General features: G+C 44.3%; 2 protein-coding genes across 3 annotated transcripts in view; one reads left to right on the top strand and one right to left on the bottom strand.

Annotated features, from left to right (window-relative positions):
• Positions 1 to 16,267, bottom strand: part of LOC103148997 (5-hydroxytryptamine receptor 7-like) — a 30,517-nt gene extending 14,250 nt beyond the window's left edge. The window contains exon 1 of the mRNA XM_007568005.2: positions 15,703 to 16,267. The gene's annotated coding sequence lies outside the window, so the exon portion shown is untranslated. The remainder of the gene's footprint in view (positions 1 to 15,702) is intronic.
• Positions 1 to 19,324, top strand: part of arfgef3 (ARFGEF family member 3) — a 35,706-nt gene that overhangs the window by 6,210 nt on the left and 10,172 nt on the right. For both annotated transcript variants that reach the window (XM_007568003.2, XM_007568004.2), the window contains exons 3-28: positions 476 to 557; positions 640 to 780; positions 883 to 951; positions 4,263 to 4,379; positions 5,662 to 5,707; positions 6,400 to 6,484; positions 6,566 to 6,670; positions 6,829 to 6,953; positions 7,029 to 7,276; positions 7,349 to 7,461; positions 7,563 to 7,695; positions 8,105 to 8,679; positions 9,263 to 9,615; positions 10,339 to 10,499; positions 10,575 to 10,740; positions 11,125 to 11,232; positions 11,861 to 12,076; positions 13,570 to 13,680; positions 14,786 to 14,936; positions 15,010 to 15,315; positions 16,961 to 17,094; positions 17,648 to 17,793; positions 18,305 to 18,484; positions 18,574 to 18,715; positions 18,809 to 18,931; positions 19,151 to 19,254. In XM_007568003.2, coding sequence (XP_007568065.1) covers positions 476 to 557; positions 640 to 780; positions 883 to 951; positions 4,263 to 4,379; positions 5,662 to 5,707; positions 6,400 to 6,484; positions 6,566 to 6,670; positions 6,829 to 6,953; positions 7,029 to 7,276; positions 7,349 to 7,461; positions 7,563 to 7,695; positions 8,105 to 8,679; positions 9,263 to 9,615; positions 10,339 to 10,499; positions 10,575 to 10,740; positions 11,125 to 11,232; positions 11,861 to 12,076; positions 13,570 to 13,680; positions 14,786 to 14,936; positions 15,010 to 15,315; positions 16,961 to 17,094; positions 17,648 to 17,793; positions 18,305 to 18,484; positions 18,574 to 18,715; positions 18,809 to 18,931; positions 19,151 to 19,254 — 4,240 coding nt within the window. The remainder of the gene's footprint in view (positions 1 to 475; positions 558 to 639; positions 781 to 882; positions 952 to 4,262; positions 4,380 to 5,661; positions 5,708 to 6,399; positions 6,485 to 6,565; positions 6,671 to 6,828; positions 6,954 to 7,028; positions 7,277 to 7,348; positions 7,462 to 7,562; positions 7,696 to 8,104; positions 8,680 to 9,262; positions 9,616 to 10,338; positions 10,500 to 10,574; positions 10,741 to 11,124; positions 11,233 to 11,860; positions 12,077 to 13,569; positions 13,681 to 14,785; positions 14,937 to 15,009; positions 15,316 to 16,960; positions 17,095 to 17,647; positions 17,794 to 18,304; positions 18,485 to 18,573; positions 18,716 to 18,808; positions 18,932 to 19,150; positions 19,255 to 19,324) is intronic.

The following is a 19,324-nucleotide window of genomic DNA, read 5'->3' as shown; positions in this document are numbered from 1 at the left end:
TTAGGTAATGTTTACTCAAATGTGTGTTTTTTAATTGTGTTTTGTTTGTAGGTTAAATAAATAGTATAACTGATTTCTATCTTCCATGATAATTTAAATATATGAATCTGATTATTAGAGAATCTGGAGGTTTGTGTTTCTGCTCTGGTCTGTGTGAATATGAATCTATGGCTACAGATTTGAGCTTATTGATTTCTTACCTCATCCATCCATGACGCTCAGTGTGACTCAATGAAAGTCAAAGGTCAGATAAATAATTTCCTTCTCAGCTGGGATCTGATGCTGATCAGAGAAGAAGGAGCTTGAAGGCTGAACCAGAATTTTATCATCCAGGTTGTTTTTACTGTATAACAGACGCAAACAGTTAATTTATTGGATAGGTCTCTTTCCTGATGGATATTTATTCATTGGTGCCTCTGTGTGTTTGGTAACTGTCCAGCTCAGTAAAGTCTCTGTTTTCTGTTGCTCTGAGCAGAGAGCGCTGCCTGCTGCCGCTGCAGATGGGCCTGGAGTCCAAGAACACCAAGCTGGGCCAGACGGCGCTCGCTGGCATGCAGGTACTGCACATGATCATGATCCTCATTATGTCAGCCTCTCTGGTTCCGCCCAACCTGTGAACTCTGACCTCGTCTCCATCAGAAGTTCCTGTGTGATGACCGGTTTGTGGGCGGAGTCAGCTCGGAGGTGGAGGCTCTGGAGAAGCAGCTGCTCAGCCAGATGTTGGAGGCCATCAGGGTCACCCCCTCCCTGCATGAGGACCTGCAGGTGGAGGTCATGAAGGTAACAGGCAGCTCTGCTCTGCTGGCAGTCAGATGAATGACCTCTGACCCCTTTGTCTCAGCTCCTGAGCAGAACATCAGATGGATTCCTTTCTGTTTGCAGGTCCTGCTCTGCATCACCTACTCTCCAAACTTTGACATTAATGGAGACTCCATCCTGAGGATCGCTCAGGTAAAACAATCGTTTCAAGATTTGATGCATCAAAAACATCATTTAACTCTAAACATGACTGAATGGGGTTGTTGGTTTGCTCCAGATCAGGACCAATATTTATCACACTAATATCTCTGCCAAGGGTTTGATTCTTCTGCCTGGACTGGACCGGTTCAAACTTTATTGGAAAGTATCGTCAGAAACCTTCAGGATCTGTTTCTGTTCATCTCTGAGCTTCATGGTGGAAAATGATTCTGACGTGTTTCAGTCCTCCTCACTTTCCTCTGACAGAAAAAACAACACATGATAAACATCATTAATAAACTTCACACTGGGGGAAATAAAGTAGATTTAACTTACAATCTCAGTTGTAATAATAGAAGAATAAATATTTGGTTCATAACAAATATGAAAACATTTTTCAGTGTTTTTAACAGAACAAGTTTATGACGGTAAAAGGAAAAAATAATCCTTACAGATGGGAGACTTGAACCACAGTGGTTAAAGAAAACTAGACCATCTGTTTCAACATCCTGTCGTTGAGTTCAGCTTGTTTAGTTTTCAGGAGCAGGAGCGTTTCCCTGGAAACGGAAAGCTTTTTAATTTCAGAGAAAGAAACAGGAGATCAGAGATGAAATCCTTGATATCTGAGGCAGAATGTGGATGTTTGTCTGTCCTCAGCTGTAACAGACAGAGAAACACTCAAATTATCCTGAGAGGTTTTTCTCCTTATGTACCATCAAAAATCATATCAGATGAAACTCAAATAGCACAAATTTCTGACTAGATGATTAAACTGTTCTGCTGTTTGACCTTCACCTCTGTTGTTTTGTTGCTCAGACGCTGCAGAATGCTTCACTTAACGCTAATAAATCAATAAATGCTCCTTTGTGCGAATGTTTGGAGGTTTGGGAGGATTTCTTTGTAATTTTAGTTCAGTCTCAGCAGCTGCGGCTGCAGGACACAAGAGATGTTTGCTGCCATTAGCGGCTCGTAAAACCTGCTGGTGTTGATGTGTTAATGCATTCAGAGCCACCGGACCTGGCCAGCTGCTGTTGGAGAGGGACAGAGTATCTGGTTCTGTTTGTTTGGTCATAACTCAGAGCACCGCTCTGAATGCTGTCAGCAGATCTCCATTAGCTGCCACACGCTAACGGGCTAACAGGCTAACGGGTTAACAGGCTAACGGGCTAACAGGCTAACGGGCTTACAGGCTAACGGGCTAACAGGCTAACGGGCTTACAGGCTAACGGGCTAACAGGCTAACGGGCTTACAGGCTAACGGGCTAACAGGCTAACGGGTTTATAGGTTCAGAGCTCAGGGATTTATTCAGCACCAAGACGTTTTTACACCTGCAGTTTATTATTACTATCATCTGAACTTACTGTGTGAATGTAGTTTTTTGATTTAATGATGTAGGAAGAAAAATCAGTCTTTTGGTCTGTGAATAAAAGTCATCAATCATCTGGAGGATTCCTGTTGTAGTCAGAAAAAAGTTTTATTGTTTCCAGATTTATTTCCTGTCCCAGTTCCCTCATTATAAATGTGACTTCTTACCACATCAGTTCCCAAGTTGATTATTTAGCCAGCGACAGAGCTGCATGTTCTCCCTGTGTATGTGAGTCTCCTCCAGCTTCCTCCACTGTCCAAAATGTGACTGTTGGGTTATTGGTTAATGTAAGGAGCCCACAGGTTGTGTGTGTGGTGGTTGGTTATGAATTTGGCATTTGAGCGCCAGCTGCCCTGGCAGCTCCAAACAATAGATGACAAAACCACAGACACTCAAACGCCTCTCTGTTCATGTTGCTCAGCTGGTGGAACGGCTCGTCCATGAAGACCATCTGTCTGTGTCCAGTTATAGATCAGAAATATGATAACATGAAGTCCAAACTGTGGAAATTTAGTTGGGAAAATGTGTGAAATATTGAGCTGAAACATGTGAACCTGAGAAAACTGTTCCTGGAGAATCTGTGTCTTGCCCCTCAGCAGACTGCAGCATCAGTAGAGCTGTGAGGTCGGACGTTGGAGGATGTATTGATTTTTCATTGATTAGGTGTAAAATGACCCAGCAGCTGCAGAGGCTTTAAATCTGAGTCTAATTAGCTGATTTCAGTCTGTTCAGCTCCAGCTTCCTGCTGTCAAACCTGTTCAGAGCAGATCGAGTTCTAATGGAAACACTCAGCATTTTATCATGTTAAACAGAAAATATACATTTAATTGGTTAATTAAAGTCGGTAACTGAACTAAACTGAATTAAAGAGGTGATGAAATGATGGAGCCATGTTCTGGGTGATGAGCTCAGCACCAATAAGGTGTCTCGTCTCTGTAACCGTGGTGATGGGTTGCTGCTGCCTGTTCAGACAGATGATCCATATCTTTATCAATCGTTTGCAAACATTCGGAGCTCCGTGTGGTTCCTCGGCCCCCAGGAGCCTTCAGAGAGGAACAGGAAGGACGTTCAGGCTTGATGAACTTTCTAAAAATACTGCAGGTGGAGAAAATTAATGAGGCTGCAAAGGTTTTTGTGGTAGATGCAGTTACTGTAACTGGTTCACTGTAGATCTACTGGTTTCTGGATTAGGGCTGAAACATAAAGGAATGAATCACTTATTGAAATAATCAACTAGTTTAGTAATATAGTAATCGTTAACTGGAGCATCCAGACTTAAAAAAACCAGTTACTGAAAGAATAACATGCTCAGGGAAGTAATTAAGCCCAAACTGTACAGAAATATATAAATGTATATTGCATTCATGTTAAAAAATGTTTTAACTTTAGGAAGATTTTTCCCTCCTATTTAACTAATTAAATTATTCATTTTAATGTACTTCTAATATTGCATAAAAAGACAGAATTTGCCAGTTAATCATCAGAATAATTGATTATTAAAGTAATTGTTAGCTGCAGCTGTAATGTGTTTTTAGATTTCACTGCCTAGCAGGTTTTTGGTTACAAAGTTGCAGATAGCTTTTCTGTTTGGACTCGGTTTACCTTCGGCTCATTTTTCTGAGCTCCATCCAGACTTTTTCCTCTCGCTGTCGTAAAATCTGCTGACGCTGCAGACGTCCGGCAGGACATCTTGTCTCTGTTTGTCTCTGTGCTCCATTACTGCTCAGCATCCCCAGAGTGTGACCTTTAATCTGACCATAAGATGTTCTGCAGACTGACAACACGCCCCAGAGGTTTATGCCTCTCCTGGTCACCGTGGCAACCAGTGACGCCATGGAAGCTTCCCATAAATCTCCCCGACAGTTCAACGTGGCTGGGTGGTGCTCTCTGGTGCTCTGCGTCACTCATATCCTGTGGTGTGTGTGTGTGTGTGTACAGGTGTGTATTGAGACCTACATGTCCAGCTGTCACCAGCGCAGCATCAACACGGCAGTGAGGGCCACCCTGAGCCAGATACTGGGAGACCTGACGTTGCAGCTGCGCCACAGACAGGAGGTCAGAGAGAACACACACACACACACACACACACCCCCACACACACACACACACACGCACCCACACACACACATTAGCTTTAAACAGGCCCGTCAGCAACAAAGTGAGCAGCGAGAACCTTGAGGTTTATCAGTAACATTGATTCCTCTTATTGCTCTGAGGTTCTACATACAGCAGGATAATAAACTGTTTATTGCTCATCTGGTCAGTTATTTATTTATTTAAAACTAAACCAAAATGTGAAATCTGTGTGAAAATCAATGTCCATCTTTAATCCAACGTCTTTACTCTCCGTAACTGTTGAGTTAAAGACAGCGGTTGGCCCAGGTTCAGTTGTTGGAAGGACGACCTCAGATTTAACTGAGTTCGTGGTTCACTCAGTGACTGAGGGTCATCAAGGGAATAATATTTTTGTAGAATAACAGACAGCAGATGGTCTGGAAGTGACTTTATACTGTGACTCTGATGAGGATCGGTTGACTCATTGTTTGGTCAGAGTTTCTCCTAAATGTCATTTTAAAGACGCACTGATATGAAAACTGGTTCTGATATTGATATCCTCCAGTGAGGATTAAGAATCAGAAATACTTTATTGATCGCGTGGCCAACACTCTCCCCTCCTGAGACTTATGACAAGTAGATGGAAATAAACATTGGTTATTAATATCGGTCCATACTGATATATTATAATTCTGATGTATCTTTCATCCCTAATTATTTTAATTAATTTTAATTTTAATGAAGCAAAAAATCTCCCGATATGTCAACAAGCTTATTCTGGTTAATAATGACAACACAGGCGATGGAGAAATTTGGAGATTAACAATAAAAAGTATTGAATCATCAGCATAAAGAAGAACTGTTCGGTTCGTTTAAATTGGATTTGCTGCAAGGGTTTTGCCAGCAGGTCCAGTAACTGAAGAAGTCCTACGACCAGTTGCTTCTCTGAGGTAATGGCTGGTTTCTTTCCTTCATGGCCTGTTTAACACCCACCTGCTGCTGAGATGAGAATACTTTAACCAGCTTTTCTCACTGGTGATGATCGGTCTGTCAATTTGATCAGAAGCATCTGGTTGATATTTTTCCTCTTGAATCCAGTGTCGTTTTCTGCTTACTGGTTCTGCAGTTTAATCATGCTGTGTTCACCTTGTAATATTTTGTCATCAGTCATTTTAAACACATGAAATTAGCTTTTTTTTCCCCTTTCATTTTCTTTTGCTCCTTAAATCTCCTTGTTTCACAAACTCAGTGACCCTCCCTGGTGTTGTGTGTTGCTCTGCAGGGAGCTGAAGGAGACGAGGTGACCGCGCTGCCTCTGCAGAGAAAAGGTACACATCATCCTACACATCTGCTTAGTGAAGAATGAAGTGTCTAGTTTCTACATGGGCAGTTTGTAATGTCCAGAGTCATTGTTGTCTTGGTGTATGGGTCTCTATGAGGGACAAAATGGACTGATGGACTGAGAGAAGCACAGAGCAGCCATACAGAAAACATGTTTTATGAACATTAACATATTGAGCTACACCTGGAGGGTAAAACTAATATTTTATGACTTGAAAATCCAAAAAAATGAACAACTGGGTGTTTTAGTGAACACAATACCAGTTAAAACTTAATAATGTAATGCGAATGGATAAATAAGCTGCACAAACTAATTTAGACATGATTTAAAGCCACTTTATTAAACTTCCCCCACCTCACTGATGTTCTTCCTTCTAAGTAGCTTATTGTTAGCTTTAATATTGACTGCATTGTTTTATCCCCGTCTGTTAGTCTGGATAAAAGCGTCTGCCAAATGAATAAACATAAACAAAAAATAGTGACACATAAATAACCTGAATGCATGGCTGGAGCCGAACTTCCCCCTCAGGAATCTTCATTTCTTGGAGATTAGAGGCAAACGAGGAGGATTAATTAGTTTGTTTTATGACTTAGTGTTGAAGTTGGATGAATGAACTTTGTGTGTGTGTGTGTGTGTGTGTGTGTGTGTGTGTGTGTGCGTGCGTGCGTGTGTGTGCAGATGTTTCCCCCACCAGCCAGGCTCTGTGTGAGGACGTGGTGATGGTTCTGACCGTGTTCTGTGAGAAACTGGAGTCGGTGGACAGGTAACGCTGCAGGTCTTCTGTCGGTGACATCACTTCCCCTCTGTGACTCATTGATGTTTCCTCATTCTCTCCTCCTTTCAGTGACAATCAGCTGCTGCAGCTGCTCTACCTGGAGTGCGTCCTGTCCATGCTCAGCAGCTGTCCTCCCACAATGCACCTGTCCAGAGGTTTCACCGACCTGGTGTGGTACGATTCTCTGTTTCCTCACATGTTGCAGCCAAAGCGAATCCACCATGTAGAAATATGAAGATACTTCATGTTGGAAGTTAAAGAGAGACAAATATCAGGAAAACATTTTTATTGACTTATGTCTTGATATTAATTGGCAGTATTTGTTCTTGCAGGAAGCAGCTCTGTCCGTCTCTGGTGGCCATTATGGGAAATCCAGTGAATGATAAAACCATCACTACTCACCACAGCTACATGGGGGCGCTAGAGAGAGACCGGCTTTCAGAGAGAATCGCTCAAGGTAAGGCATCCGTCAGTCCGTCTGTCTGTTTATCCTCTTACTCGTCTCTGAATCCCAGATTGTTTCCTCTCCCAGGAATCGGTCAGGAAGTGGACTCTTCCAGTGGAGGCGTGTCTGATCAAGGCCGGGGGTCCGGATGCTCCTCCAGCGCCCCTGCCAGGATTGCGCCGGTGGTGCGGACGGTGTGCTACATCGCAGCAGAGCTGGTGCGCCTGGTGAGCTGCGTGGAGTCGATGAAGCCGGTGCTGCAGTCGCTGTACCACCGGATCCTGCTCTACCCGCCGCCCCAGCACCGGACCGAGGCCATCCGCATCATGAAGGAGGTGATCCCCATCCGTCCATCAATCCTCTGCTCACTAAACCAAGGAATGTTAACATCTTTCTGTCCTGGTCAGATTCTTGGCAGCCCGCAGCGCCTCTACGACCTGGCCGGGCCGTGTGTAGCAGAACCTGAAACCAGGAAACGCTCCTTCTCAAAGAGGAAGTCCCACCTGGATCTGCTCAAACTGTCAGTAAATAAACCTGATCCACAGCTTCACTCAGAGAAAACTAGATGAAAGTCAGCATTTTGAACCTGGACTCAGTTTGGCTGTAACGTTCTGGTTTCAGAGTGATGGACGGGATGACGGAGGCCTGTGTGAAGGGCGGCATCGAGGCGTGCTTCGCCTCCGTTTCCTGTGCCTGCGCTCTTCTGGCTGCGTTGGATGACCTGTCGCAGGGTCGCGGCCTGCAGCCTGAACAGGTCGACTCATGACACCAAGTCAGAACACGAAGTGAACCTCACAACCACTTCCTGGAAACTCTGAGTTTTCTTAGCAGAAATTACCAATAATTGCAATTAATTAACGTTAATTCAATATATTTTAATTACTTTTATGCTGCTTATGAATGGATGTTTGTGTAGTAATAATAAAAATAAATAAAACAAAAATAAATAGTAAAACCTAAATAAATATCACTATAGACTAAATTTAAGATCATAAATAACTATAAATGGAGGTTCTTGAGGTTCCTGCCTTGCAGGAAGAAGGTTCTGGGTTCAAATCCCGTCTTGGTGACTGTTTGCATCGAGTTTTGACGTTTCTCCTCCGGCTGTGATGATTCTCTGGATGCATCAACAGCAGTAAGAGTCGCTGTGTTTCCTCCTGCAGGCTCGGTTTCTCCTCAGGCGCCTGGACGACCTGAAGGACGGGTCGGAGTCCACCCGGGAGTCCATGGAGATCAACGAGGCCGACTTCAGGTGGCAGAGACACATCCTGTCCTCAGAGCAGCCCCAGTGGGACTCCGCTGCCTCCAACATGGCCGCCGCAGGCGCCACTGAGTGCAGCCCGGACATCAGCATCAGTATCACCACGGAAACGGGACAAACCACCCTGGACTTGGAGATGGGGGACTTGGGTCTGGGTCAGGGACACACGCCTGAGGAGTGCGGCGAGGACGCACGCGTCCAGCTGAGCTGTCCCTTTGGAGGCCAGGAGAGAAGCCAGCGGGAGCCGATAGGAGGCGCGGCTCCGAGAGGAGAGAGGGCGGAGGGAGGAGGAGGCCGCGGCGTGGAGGCCGAGGGACAGGAGGACAAGGACAGAGGAGACAGAGGAGGCGTTCCTCCTGACGTGGTGCAGAGGAGTCACGCTCTCGTCTTCCCTGACATCACCAACTTCCTGTCAGTGGACTCCAGGACGCGGCCGCACCACGGGGCGGGGTCCAGGTACAGCGAGAGCAACTTCAGGTACGACTCCCTCAACTTTAGGGCTCATTACTAGGATTTTTCAAACTCAGCAGCTCTCTTTAGCTGCTTAGCCTGACAGATATATTTAAAAATGACAGATATATTTAAAAATGACAGATATATTTAAAAATGACAGATATATTGAGGCAAATGTTTTTGTATTCTTGACGAGACAAAACAGATTTTCATGCAACTTTTCAGCAAAATAAAGGAGCTTGTTTTAAGTCAATAATTTCTTCTTACTGATGAAAAGGTACTCTTCCACTGGCAGATTATTTCACTTATGGGAAAAGTAAGTCGTTATAAGTAAAGTAATCTGAACAACTAGAATTACTGACTTAAAACAAGCTCCTATGCTGTGATGAAAAGTTATTTGTAAGTTAGTTTTGTCTGATTTCAAGTGTGTTGAGATATTTGCACTAAAACCAGACAAAAATACTTCAGATTTGTGTTTCTGAACAGCTTTTGTGGCGGCCAATCAGAACCCAGCTGGTTGGTGATTGGTCTTTATTGCGTTTGTTTTTCTAAGCGTATTAAAATCCAGTTCCTCACCGTTTCATTCATGACCCTGGTTGTCCTGCAGCATGGAGGAGCAGGACTTGTCTCGGACAGAGTTTGACTCGTGCGATCAGTACTCCATGGCTGCAGAGAAAGACTCGGGGCGCTCCGACGTGTCCGACATCGGGTCCGACAACGTGTCTCTGGTGGACGAGGAGCAGCAGACGCCTCGGGACTGCCCGGGCCACCGCTCCCTGCGCACCGCCGCCATGTCCCTCAAACTGCTGCGCAGCCAGGAGGCGGACCAGCAGAGCGCCAGGCTGTTCGTCCAATCGCTGGCGGCGCTGCTGCCCCGCCTCCTGGGACTGGCCTCCGCCCAGGAGGTGGACCTGTCACTGCAGAACTTCTCCTCCACGTTTTGCTCCGGGCTGCAGGCTGGTAAGCAGAGGGAAGAGGGATCAGCCGAGATTCACTGTGATGATGATGCAGTTTCAGAACAGAACAGACTTTGTTTGGGTTGTTCAGTAACAGACAGCTGTTTCCTGACCAGCTGACCGAGCAGCTCTTTGTGTCTCCACTGTTTTATTCAAGCAATCAAATATTCTGGAGGATGAAGTTTTGAGAGCACAGATGAAAAAACAAACTCAGCCACTGCAGAAGTTTTCTGTTCATTTCCTTTTACCATCTGATGTTCGGCCAGAATGTTGTGATGGTCCTGAACCTGTGAAATGTTTAAATTCCTCTCATGTCCAGTTTGTAGATGAAAAACTGGATATTTTTGTCCACTTCCCCTCAGTGTCTCTGCTGGAGGTCTTACAGTTTTCTGTTAAATCAGTCCAAACTGCAGAGACAAACTCAGACTAACATTCACTCCTATTTATATTATTTGGTCTGAATTTTTCCCACCAAACTGGACCTTAAGACTCTTAGATTTCACATGAAACTAAATGCATCAAAATAAGAGAACATCAGAAGGTTTCCATTCTCAAATAGTTTTTTAACCGTTTATTCTGTATTGATAGTTTGGCTTAAATTCCTGTCTGTGTCCCGGCTGATAAAAACTTTAGTCAGACTTATGAAGTTCTACTGTTTAATGAATTTTAAAGTTTGAATGTTTGGTTGGGACTCTGTAAAGCTGCTGTTGCTCTTTCCTCCGTTCAGGAGGGATTCACTCTCCAGGCTTTGAATCAGGCGACTCTCTGAAGTCTCTGATGAACGCAGACGGCCTCTACCTGGTGTCGTACTACGCTCTGCTGCTCAACCTCAAGCTCTGCTGCTGCGACTACTACAGACGGAGAGAGCTTCCCCCTGCCCTCAGTCTGGTGAGCACAGCCACAGCCACGGCTTCTCTCCTGATGAGCGCGCAGCTGATGAGCGTCTCCCTCCGTGTTCTGCAGAAGGAGTTTGTTCGGCTGATCCAGACCAGCGGAGTCCTGGTGGTTCTGTGCCAGGCCTGGATCGAGGAGCTTCACCACCAGGTGTTGGAGCGCAACCTGCTGGCTGACGCCGGGTACTGGGGCTCAGCAGAAGACCGCACGCTGCCGCTCATCACCATGCTGACAGGTCTCTATATCCTTCATGCTTCTTAAGACAGAAATCCAACTCACCAGAGAAGGAAACCCCATGCTGGCGAATCCAGAGGATCGTAAACTCAGTATGCTGTGTAGCTGCATTTGGTTTATAAATGACAATCTTTGCTAAATTTACGGATAATTTTATCCAAACAAATCATGCATCTGCACATCCTGCTGGTGTACATTATTTGATCCAACTCTCATTGTTTTCCATTTCGTTGTAACTCTGTATTTAATGGACCGAACGTTAAACTGAAGCGCTTAGAGTTTCTGGGTAAACTGTGGGGAAAATAAAACGTATGAAGTGGTTTGTGTCCAAAAGATGATTCTCTGAATGAATGTTTGATGCCAGTTTTTATTTTTGTGTTGTCAGACATCGACGGCCTGGGCAGCAGTGCTATTGGAGGTCAGATGATCCGGAGGCCGTCCAGCCAATCAGCACTCAGCTCTGAGAGGGCTGGAGGTGACACAGCGACTGCAGGTCTGTAACTCAACTCAAGGCGGACATCTTGGTTACAGTCATGCATTCATCCCCAGGGCTGATCCTCAGATCCCCTGTTGTTGGTTTTGATTTGCTTCTCATAAAGTTTTCTTGTCTTTTGAACAGTTTCAAACCTTTTGAACAAACAGCAGCATATTTCCTGCAGGATTTTCTGCTGTGGAGGAAAATGACCTTTAACCAAAATGGCAGCGTTGGCACTGAAGGCTGGATGATAAACAAAACCAATGGGTCATAAATAATTAGCTCTGAGATCAATTTCTTTATAAATAAATCTTGCTTACTTCATATGTGTTGATATGTAATAGTGAAGTAATGTCTACACGTTGCATTAGATATTCTAGGGTTTATGTCTGTGACATATCGGCAAAAAACATCCAATGAAATGCAGTTTATATTTACTTACTTTAAATTATGTGTCAAAATTTACAATTTGGACACTGAAAATACAGAAACTTCCATAAAATAAAAAATAAAAAGTTTATTTCCACAGAAACCTCGTTAACCATGGGTCACGCCTCATGACATCATGGTTTTTCTTCTCTTCAGGACCAGAACCCAGCTTGTGATGCTAGCTGCAGGTTTCTCTCCCTCCTCTCTTTTTAATCAGGTGCCGTTTTCTCCCGCTTCATCCTCACCGGCGTGTGGAAGAACCTGATTGATGTGCTGTCCACGCCTCTGACGGGCCGCATGGCGGGCAGCTCCAAGGGCCTGGCCTTCATCCTGGGGGCCGAGGGGCTGAAGGAGCAGAGCCAGAGGGAGAGAGACACCATCTGTCTGAGTCTGGACGGCCTGCGGAAAGCTGCCGCGCTCAGCTGCGCGCTTGGTGGGTGAAACCTTTGACCTGTGTCTGCCCTTTCTGCAGAAACAGGCATAGATTAATAAATCAAGTTTAAAGACAACCAGGCAGAGTGGAGAGCGGTCAGGACGTTCCTGGACAGCTCTGTCAGGAAAACGTAGCCGGGCTGAGATTTATGTCTGGATACCACAAGGTCACCGAGGAGCACAGCGTTGGTCCTGAAGGCAAGATGGATGGCTCTGTGATGAGAGTGAAGAAGGGCTTGATGTGCTGCTGGGTGTTGGGCCTGCAGCAGAGTTTCAGACTGTTTGTCATTGTTTGGTTCCTCAAACTGGACTTTGTTGCTCCAGCGCTGGCAGAACGTAGGATTCTTTAAAAGTCAAGCAATGATTTCAGCTGATTTAGAGTCAGAAACAGCAGCAATAATATCTAAACATCAAGTTTTCATACCAGTTTAGTTGTGGAGGATCCCAGGTTCCAGTAGTCAGAGTAAACCCAGAACTGGTCACCAGTTCATCACAAGGCAACAGAGGAAAATTATTATCGTCTGAATAGAATTTAATTATTTATTTTTAACAGGAAAATATTAAAAGAAATTGATCCTGTCTCAGTTTAATTGCTGTTTTACAACAGCTTCCTGTTCTGCAGAACATAAAACACAGAAATACCAGTAGATACAACTTTGTGGTAATAAAATATTTGACACTATGAAGAGGATGGGTCTGAAAACGGACCCCTGGGGAACGCCGTCAGGACTGAGTGAGTTTGTGTTGTTGCATTAGAAACCTGCTCCATCCTGCCGGTGAAGGCTGATCTGAACAGGAAGTGATGTCGCCTCTGCTGTGGCTGTTCTGCAGTGTGGAGAATCATCCCCATCTAAAGTTTAAAGGTTTCACTAAAGGCCCAAAATTATTGTGTTCAGGTTGGAAATAAATTCATTTTATAAGATTCAGAGAAAGGTTTTGCTGTGGTCATAACATCTCGAAGACATTTTACTATTTTTTTCTTCATGAATTATTTTAAAACCCCAAATTATTCTACAGGAGGTTGGAAACTAAATAATGTTTTCTTTTCCTTCTGCAACCATTTTTCCAATATATTGAATGGATTTATATTAGGCAGCTGCTAAATGGATTTAATATTCACACAGATTGTTGTTTTCCTTCCCAGGAGAAAACCTCTGAAGTTAGCTTAGTGTTGCTGGCCTAGTTAAAATGGTTTCTCAGGTTAAAATGTTTGATATTTTTGGTTTCTTCCTGTCAGTGATGGAATATTTCACATTACATTCACCAAGAACGGTGAATAATAACCAGAACCTGTTAGTTATCATTGAGGAATCCAGGCTGTGATTTTCATCACAGAAAGATGAATGAATATGAACACATGGTGTCAAACCGCAGCCGGGTTTCATTTCTGATCACTGGTTCTGCACCAGTGGAACAAATGATTTTAGAAAACAAACTTCCTCTTTTGATATGAACTGAAGCTGATCGTGTTTGTTGGCTGTTTTCCTCTTTCAGGCGTTGCTGCTAACTGTGCATCAGCTTTAGCCCAGATGGCTGCAGCCTCCTGTGTGCAGGAGGAGAAGGAGGAGAAGGAGGTGGCAGAGATGGGAGACGCCATCACACAAGGTACGACAGCGCCATCTGGAGGTCAAAGGTGCACGGATCGTTTTTATTAAAGCAACTTCACACAAAAATCCACGGCTTGAAAACCGAAAGAGGAAAATGAAACGCCTTTAATGTAAACTCATATTGCATAAATATCAGTGTGAGACGCTAATCTTAATCTGTGGTCATGACTCGGAATGGCTCAGTAAGAAATGGATCTTTACTGACATCTAGTGGCCAATTTGGAAAACACAGCTGGAAATTTCAGCTAATGATTTGTAAAAACATTCAACATCATTTTCCAACTGACTTGACAAATATGTTGAACGATTAAATCATGCAGGGCTGCAGCTCAGTTCTAGTTTTCAGTTTAACTATCATGTAGAGGGAATCATGTTCATTTAATGTGTTGATTTACTAGAAAATCAGTAAAACATGGCAAAGTGTGGAACATTAATTAGTCCCTGTTATAAAGAATATAATCTGTCTGTGAAGGCCTAAATAGAAAACAGCTGAGTTATGTTTAACCGCCAACTGGTAGAGAAACATTTTAAATATGCATAAACATTATCATGGGATGTTTCATAAATCTGCAGAAAGAATCACTGATGATTTTTCCACAGATTAAAATGCAGTTTTGAGGGGAGAAAAGAGAAAACATAGCAGCAGAAAAACCATTTGATTCACACACCTGTTCACAGTTTTTACACAATCACAGTTTATGTTTTAAACAATAATGAATAAAAAATAAACTTAATGGTATGAATTATTTTATTCACATATTCATTTGAAGTTTAGCAGCCATTTGGTCTCTTAGTGTTCATGATCAGGAATGTGGATGAATAAAAAATGGCTGCAATCTGCAGTAGATCTAAGTTAAAAAAACGTAATTTTCTGTCATTACATTAAAACCCCCCACATAATATAAAAATGAAATAAAAATAACTGTACAGACTTGAACAAACTTTAAAGGTGGAATGTTTTTGAGGATCTGATTCCTAAAACAGATAAAATGAGTCATTTTGAATCCGTTTTAAAACCTTCCTTCCTGTCTGGAGGTGAGCTGAGCTCAGCTCTACGTCCTGCATGCCTTCGCTCATCTCTGCCGTCTTGTTGCTGTTGGCAGTGAAGCAGCGCGTCGAGCAGCGGCTGGAGCAGATGGGCCGTCCTCAGGGAGTCCGCCTCCACACGGCTCATGTGCTGTGCATGGACGCCATCCTGAACGTGGGCTTAGAGATGGGCAGCCACAACCACGACTGCTGGCCACACGTCTTCAGGTACAGACACATGAGCCTCACCCTGCTGCAGCCGTGAATCATAAAAACTCACTGCGGTCCGGCTCTGTCTCAGGGTGACGGAGTACATCAGCTCTCTGGAGCACACCCACTTCAGCGACGGCTCCCTGCAGCCGTCCTCCCTGACCACCATCACCCAGCAGGCGGCTGGCGTGGACCTGGGTCTGGAGCTGAGCTGCGAGCCGAGCCCCGAGGCGGCCGAGCTGAGCCTGAGCCAGCCGGTCATCCAGCCGCTGTCCATCCAGGAGCTGCTGAAGGAGAGCAGCAGAGGGGGGCGGGGCCTGGACCTGAGGAGCGGCAGCCTGATGACGGGGACCGGCGCCGCCAAGGCTGTCTGCACGCTGTCCACGCAGGCGGACAGGTGGGACCTCGCTCTGCAGAGGATGGGATGTTTGAACCATGTGATGCTTTACTGGGTTCAGTTTAAACACATTAGTGTGTTTTATAGGTTTATAAACGTATTCATGAGGGTCAAAGAGTCGCATCAGGCGTCCACCAGGAGGTGCTGTGCTGAAATGCACCCAGCAGGTGGCAGTAGAGTGAATCCTGCTTGGTTCTGTGTGTCAGTGTTTTTATGTGTATAAGTTATCATAATGCAGATAAATTCATAAAATGAGGTCAGTTTGTGTAACAGTCGGGGAGTTTTCTGAGAAACAGTCAAGATTTCAGCTGACGTCCTTCAGTCACGTGTGCAAAACATTCAACTCATATGAATGAGCATGCAACACACACACACACACACACACACACACACACACACACACACACACACACACACAGTGAAGTGAAGCTGCCTTTGTGTGTGTTCTGCTCAGACCAAGGATCATCTCTTATGTAAGCACTTATCAGAGCTGCTTTTGCAGGGAATAAAGAATTTTCTCTGATCCTCTGCAGCAGCAGATGGACTGAACACATTTCTGATGTGAAAGTTTCACCAAACAATAGTAAACAGAGCAAAAGGCTGGTCTGTTTAGCAGCTGGACCCGTTTCTCTGCATCTTCATCTGTGAATCCTCAGTTTAGCAGCTCTTTATGCAGTTGGTCAGTAATTATCTGGACATCCTGGTTATGTTGAATTTGCTCCACTTTCAAACTAAACATTTAAACATATATTTTATTTGACTAAAAAAGCTGCAGATCATCAAAGGAAATATTTGTATTACTTTGTTTTCAGGTCTAAAGTTCATTGATTCATTTGCTGATTGAAATATTGAAATGTTTAATAAAAGTTAGATGTTCATATTTAAACGTCTTTCTGCCATTAAATAGAAAACAAATGAAGCCATTTTTCATAAATAAGTAGTTTATGTTATAGTTTTCCTTTAAAGTTATTCCAAACAGTTTCTATCATTTAGTTTCTATAAATGGGAGCCTTAAAGCTCCAACATCAACACAGTTTATTGAGTCCAATTCTAACATACTTTATTAATCTCAGAAGAATAAAATTATTATATAAGGTTTTTCAACTAGTTGTTACAGATGCAGAAGGATCTCCTGTAGAGGTCAGTGTTACAGTGGTTCTTAAGCAGCCTCTGACTGAAGCCACTGTCTTGTTGTACGAGTCTGATGAAGAGGATGATGAGGGTTATCTGTAATGTTCTTCATGTAAGAATCCTTTTCACACCGTAACCTCCAGAGGTTTCAGGACAGAATCAACTTTCTTTACCGGCTTTTTGAGCCTCTTTGACTTTCATGAGTTTCATTTTAAAGAACTTGATTAGTTCTGCCATGAAGAGCTGTCAAATATCAGCCAGAGTCCTGTGGTAGAGGTGCAGCTGTAGGCATTTAAGTTATGCTTAGTGGTGTATGTATATATTTAGTAAACTCAAACCTGCTTGTGCAGCAGAAACATTAAAACCTGAGATTGGAAAACTTCTACTAAATTATTAAAAACTTGAATTAATGGCATTTATGTCCTTCAGTGAAGAGAACCTTCAGATCTTCCTATTGTCCTTGTGATGGTAATGAGTGTGTGTGTGTGTGTGTGTGTGTGTGTGTGTGTTTCAGGCTGTTTGAGGAAGCAGCTACGAAGCTGAACCTGGTGGGTCTGGTCGGCTTCCTGCAGCAGCTCAGGAAAGCCTCTCAGTCTCAGCTCTTCAACTCGGCCACAGAGACCGGAGATTACTCTCTGGTGATGCCAGGTAGGAAACACAACCTGCAAATGTTCACACACGTTTCTGTCACTGCAGGGAAAATAGTCAGCAAGAAAACATGGAGAGTAAAAGTATGTGTTGACAGAGAGCCAGGGAAGAAAATCACCAGCACCGACCTTAGAGACGAAGCCGTTACTGTCAGGGAAGGTCAGAAGGTCATTTCAGATTATTTCTAAGAGGAAAATATTTCAGAGCTTCCAGTCTGAGTTCATGTTCCTGCAGATTCAACCAAGTCAGAGAAATGACTTAAACCTCTGAGCCCTCCTCCAGAGACTCCACAGGTTTTAAAGGACTAAAAGTTCAAAACACAACAATCAGAAAAAAAACTGAACAAATGTGGCAGAAGGAGAAAGTTTGGAAACATGAATTAGGTTTGATGAACGGACAGATTTCATGAAACCAAAGAGGAGATTAACTGTCATTTCTCAAATTAATGTTAATATCCCAGATAATGATCGATGTAAAGAATAAGTAATCGTCTTCAAACACAGACTGTCTTGTTGCCGTGGAAACCTTGATGATTTTCTCTGGTTGTGTTCAGGAGTCGCCAAGTCGACGTCGGAGCGCCGCAGCGCTTTGCATCTCTTCCGTCTCGGAGAGGCCATGCTGAGGATCGTCAGGAACAAGAACCGGCCCCTGCTGCACATGATGAGGGCCTGGAGCGTGGTGGCGCCCCACCTGGTGGAGGTAGGGAACTGCAGCAGGGAGGATGGTCTTCTGAAAAATTTCTTTCTGCTCCGATTGTCTCGTTTCTCCTCAATCAGTCGGTTAATTACACTGCAAAATCTTAAAATCTTACCAAGTATTTTTGGTCAAGATTCTACTGCAAATATCTTAGAACACTTGGAATAAGACAAAACTAACTTACAAGTAACTTTTCAGCAAGATATAGGAGCTTGTTTTAGGTCAATACTTCCTTAATTTTTCTGAAAAACTTATTTCACTTATAACAAGACATTATTTCACATATGAGTGAAATAATCTGTCAATGGAACTAGAATGTTTTCATCAATATTAAGGACTTATTGACTTAAAATAATCTCCTATCTTGCTGAAAAGTTACGTATAAATTAGTTTTGTCTTATTTCAAGTGTACTAAGATATTAGCACTATGAAATACTTTCTAAGATTTTGTGTTTCTGTGGTGATTGGTTCATGATTTATTTTATTCTGGGGGATAAAAATGTTTCGTTTCCAGGCTGCTTGTCACAAAGAGCGCCACGTTTCCCAGAAGGCCGTTTCCTTCATCCACGACGTTCTGACCGAGGTTCTGTCAAGCTGGGCCGAGCTTCCTCACTTCCACTTCAATGAGGCGTTGTTCAGGCCGTTTGAGCACATCATGCAGCTGGAGCTGTGCGACGAGGACGTCCAGGACCAGGTGAGGTCCGGTCCGGTCCGGTCCGGTCCGGTCGGCTGCAGCACAGGGAAGGTTCCAGCCACATGCTCCAACCCGGCTGTCTCCCCCAGGTGGTGACGTCCATCGGGGAGCTGGTGGAGATGTGTTCGCCTCAGATCCTGTCCGGGTGGAGGCCGCTGTTCAGCGCCCTGAGGACCGTCCACAGCAGCAGGGCGGAGACCAAAGACTACCTGCTGGGAGAATACTCCATGGGTAAACTGGCAGACTGGTGACAGACGCTGGTTATCACGGATACTTTAACAGTTCACATTATTTCCTCCTGTTCCTTCCTCTCGCTCCATGCAGGGAAGTCCCAGGCTCCCGTGTTCGACGTCTTCGAAGCTTTCATCAACACAGACAACATCCAGGTGTTCGCCAACGCTGCCACAGACTACATCATGTGTCTGCTGAAGTTCGTCAAAGGCCTGGGTGGGTCTGGGTTTTTTAATCTGCTCACATTTCCAGACCTGCAGGATTTATTCCTCCTGGAATCAGAATCCTGCGTTTGCCTGTTTCATGTCTTTATTCAGAGCAGCTGAGATTAACGTTTCTCAGAACTGTCATTTCATTTTGACCTTTAGATGTGACTGTTGTATTTGTGCAGCACTTTTTGCTCCTAATTCCAGTTTTCTGTCTGTTTGTGAGCAGGAGAGGTGGACTATAAGGAGATCGGAGACTCTGTTCATGTGTCCGGGTTGAGCTCCACTGTGCTCTGCGTTCCGGCTCTCGACTACCTGCACAAATGTTCCCAGGTAGGACCACGCCTGCAGCGTCTCGCCTGCGCCGCAGCGTCTCGCCTGCGCCGCAGCGTCTCGCCTGCGC

This window comes from Poecilia formosa, unplaced genomic scaffold (assembly GCF_000485575.1).
Source record: "Poecilia formosa unplaced genomic scaffold, Poecilia_formosa-5.1.2 Scaffold216, whole genome shotgun sequence".
Lineage (NCBI taxonomy): Eukaryota > Metazoa > Chordata > Actinopteri > Cyprinodontiformes > Poeciliidae > Poecilia > Poecilia formosa.
The sequence above is the reverse complement of the archived record's forward strand: the minus strand, read 5'-3'. Positions and strand labels throughout refer to the sequence as shown.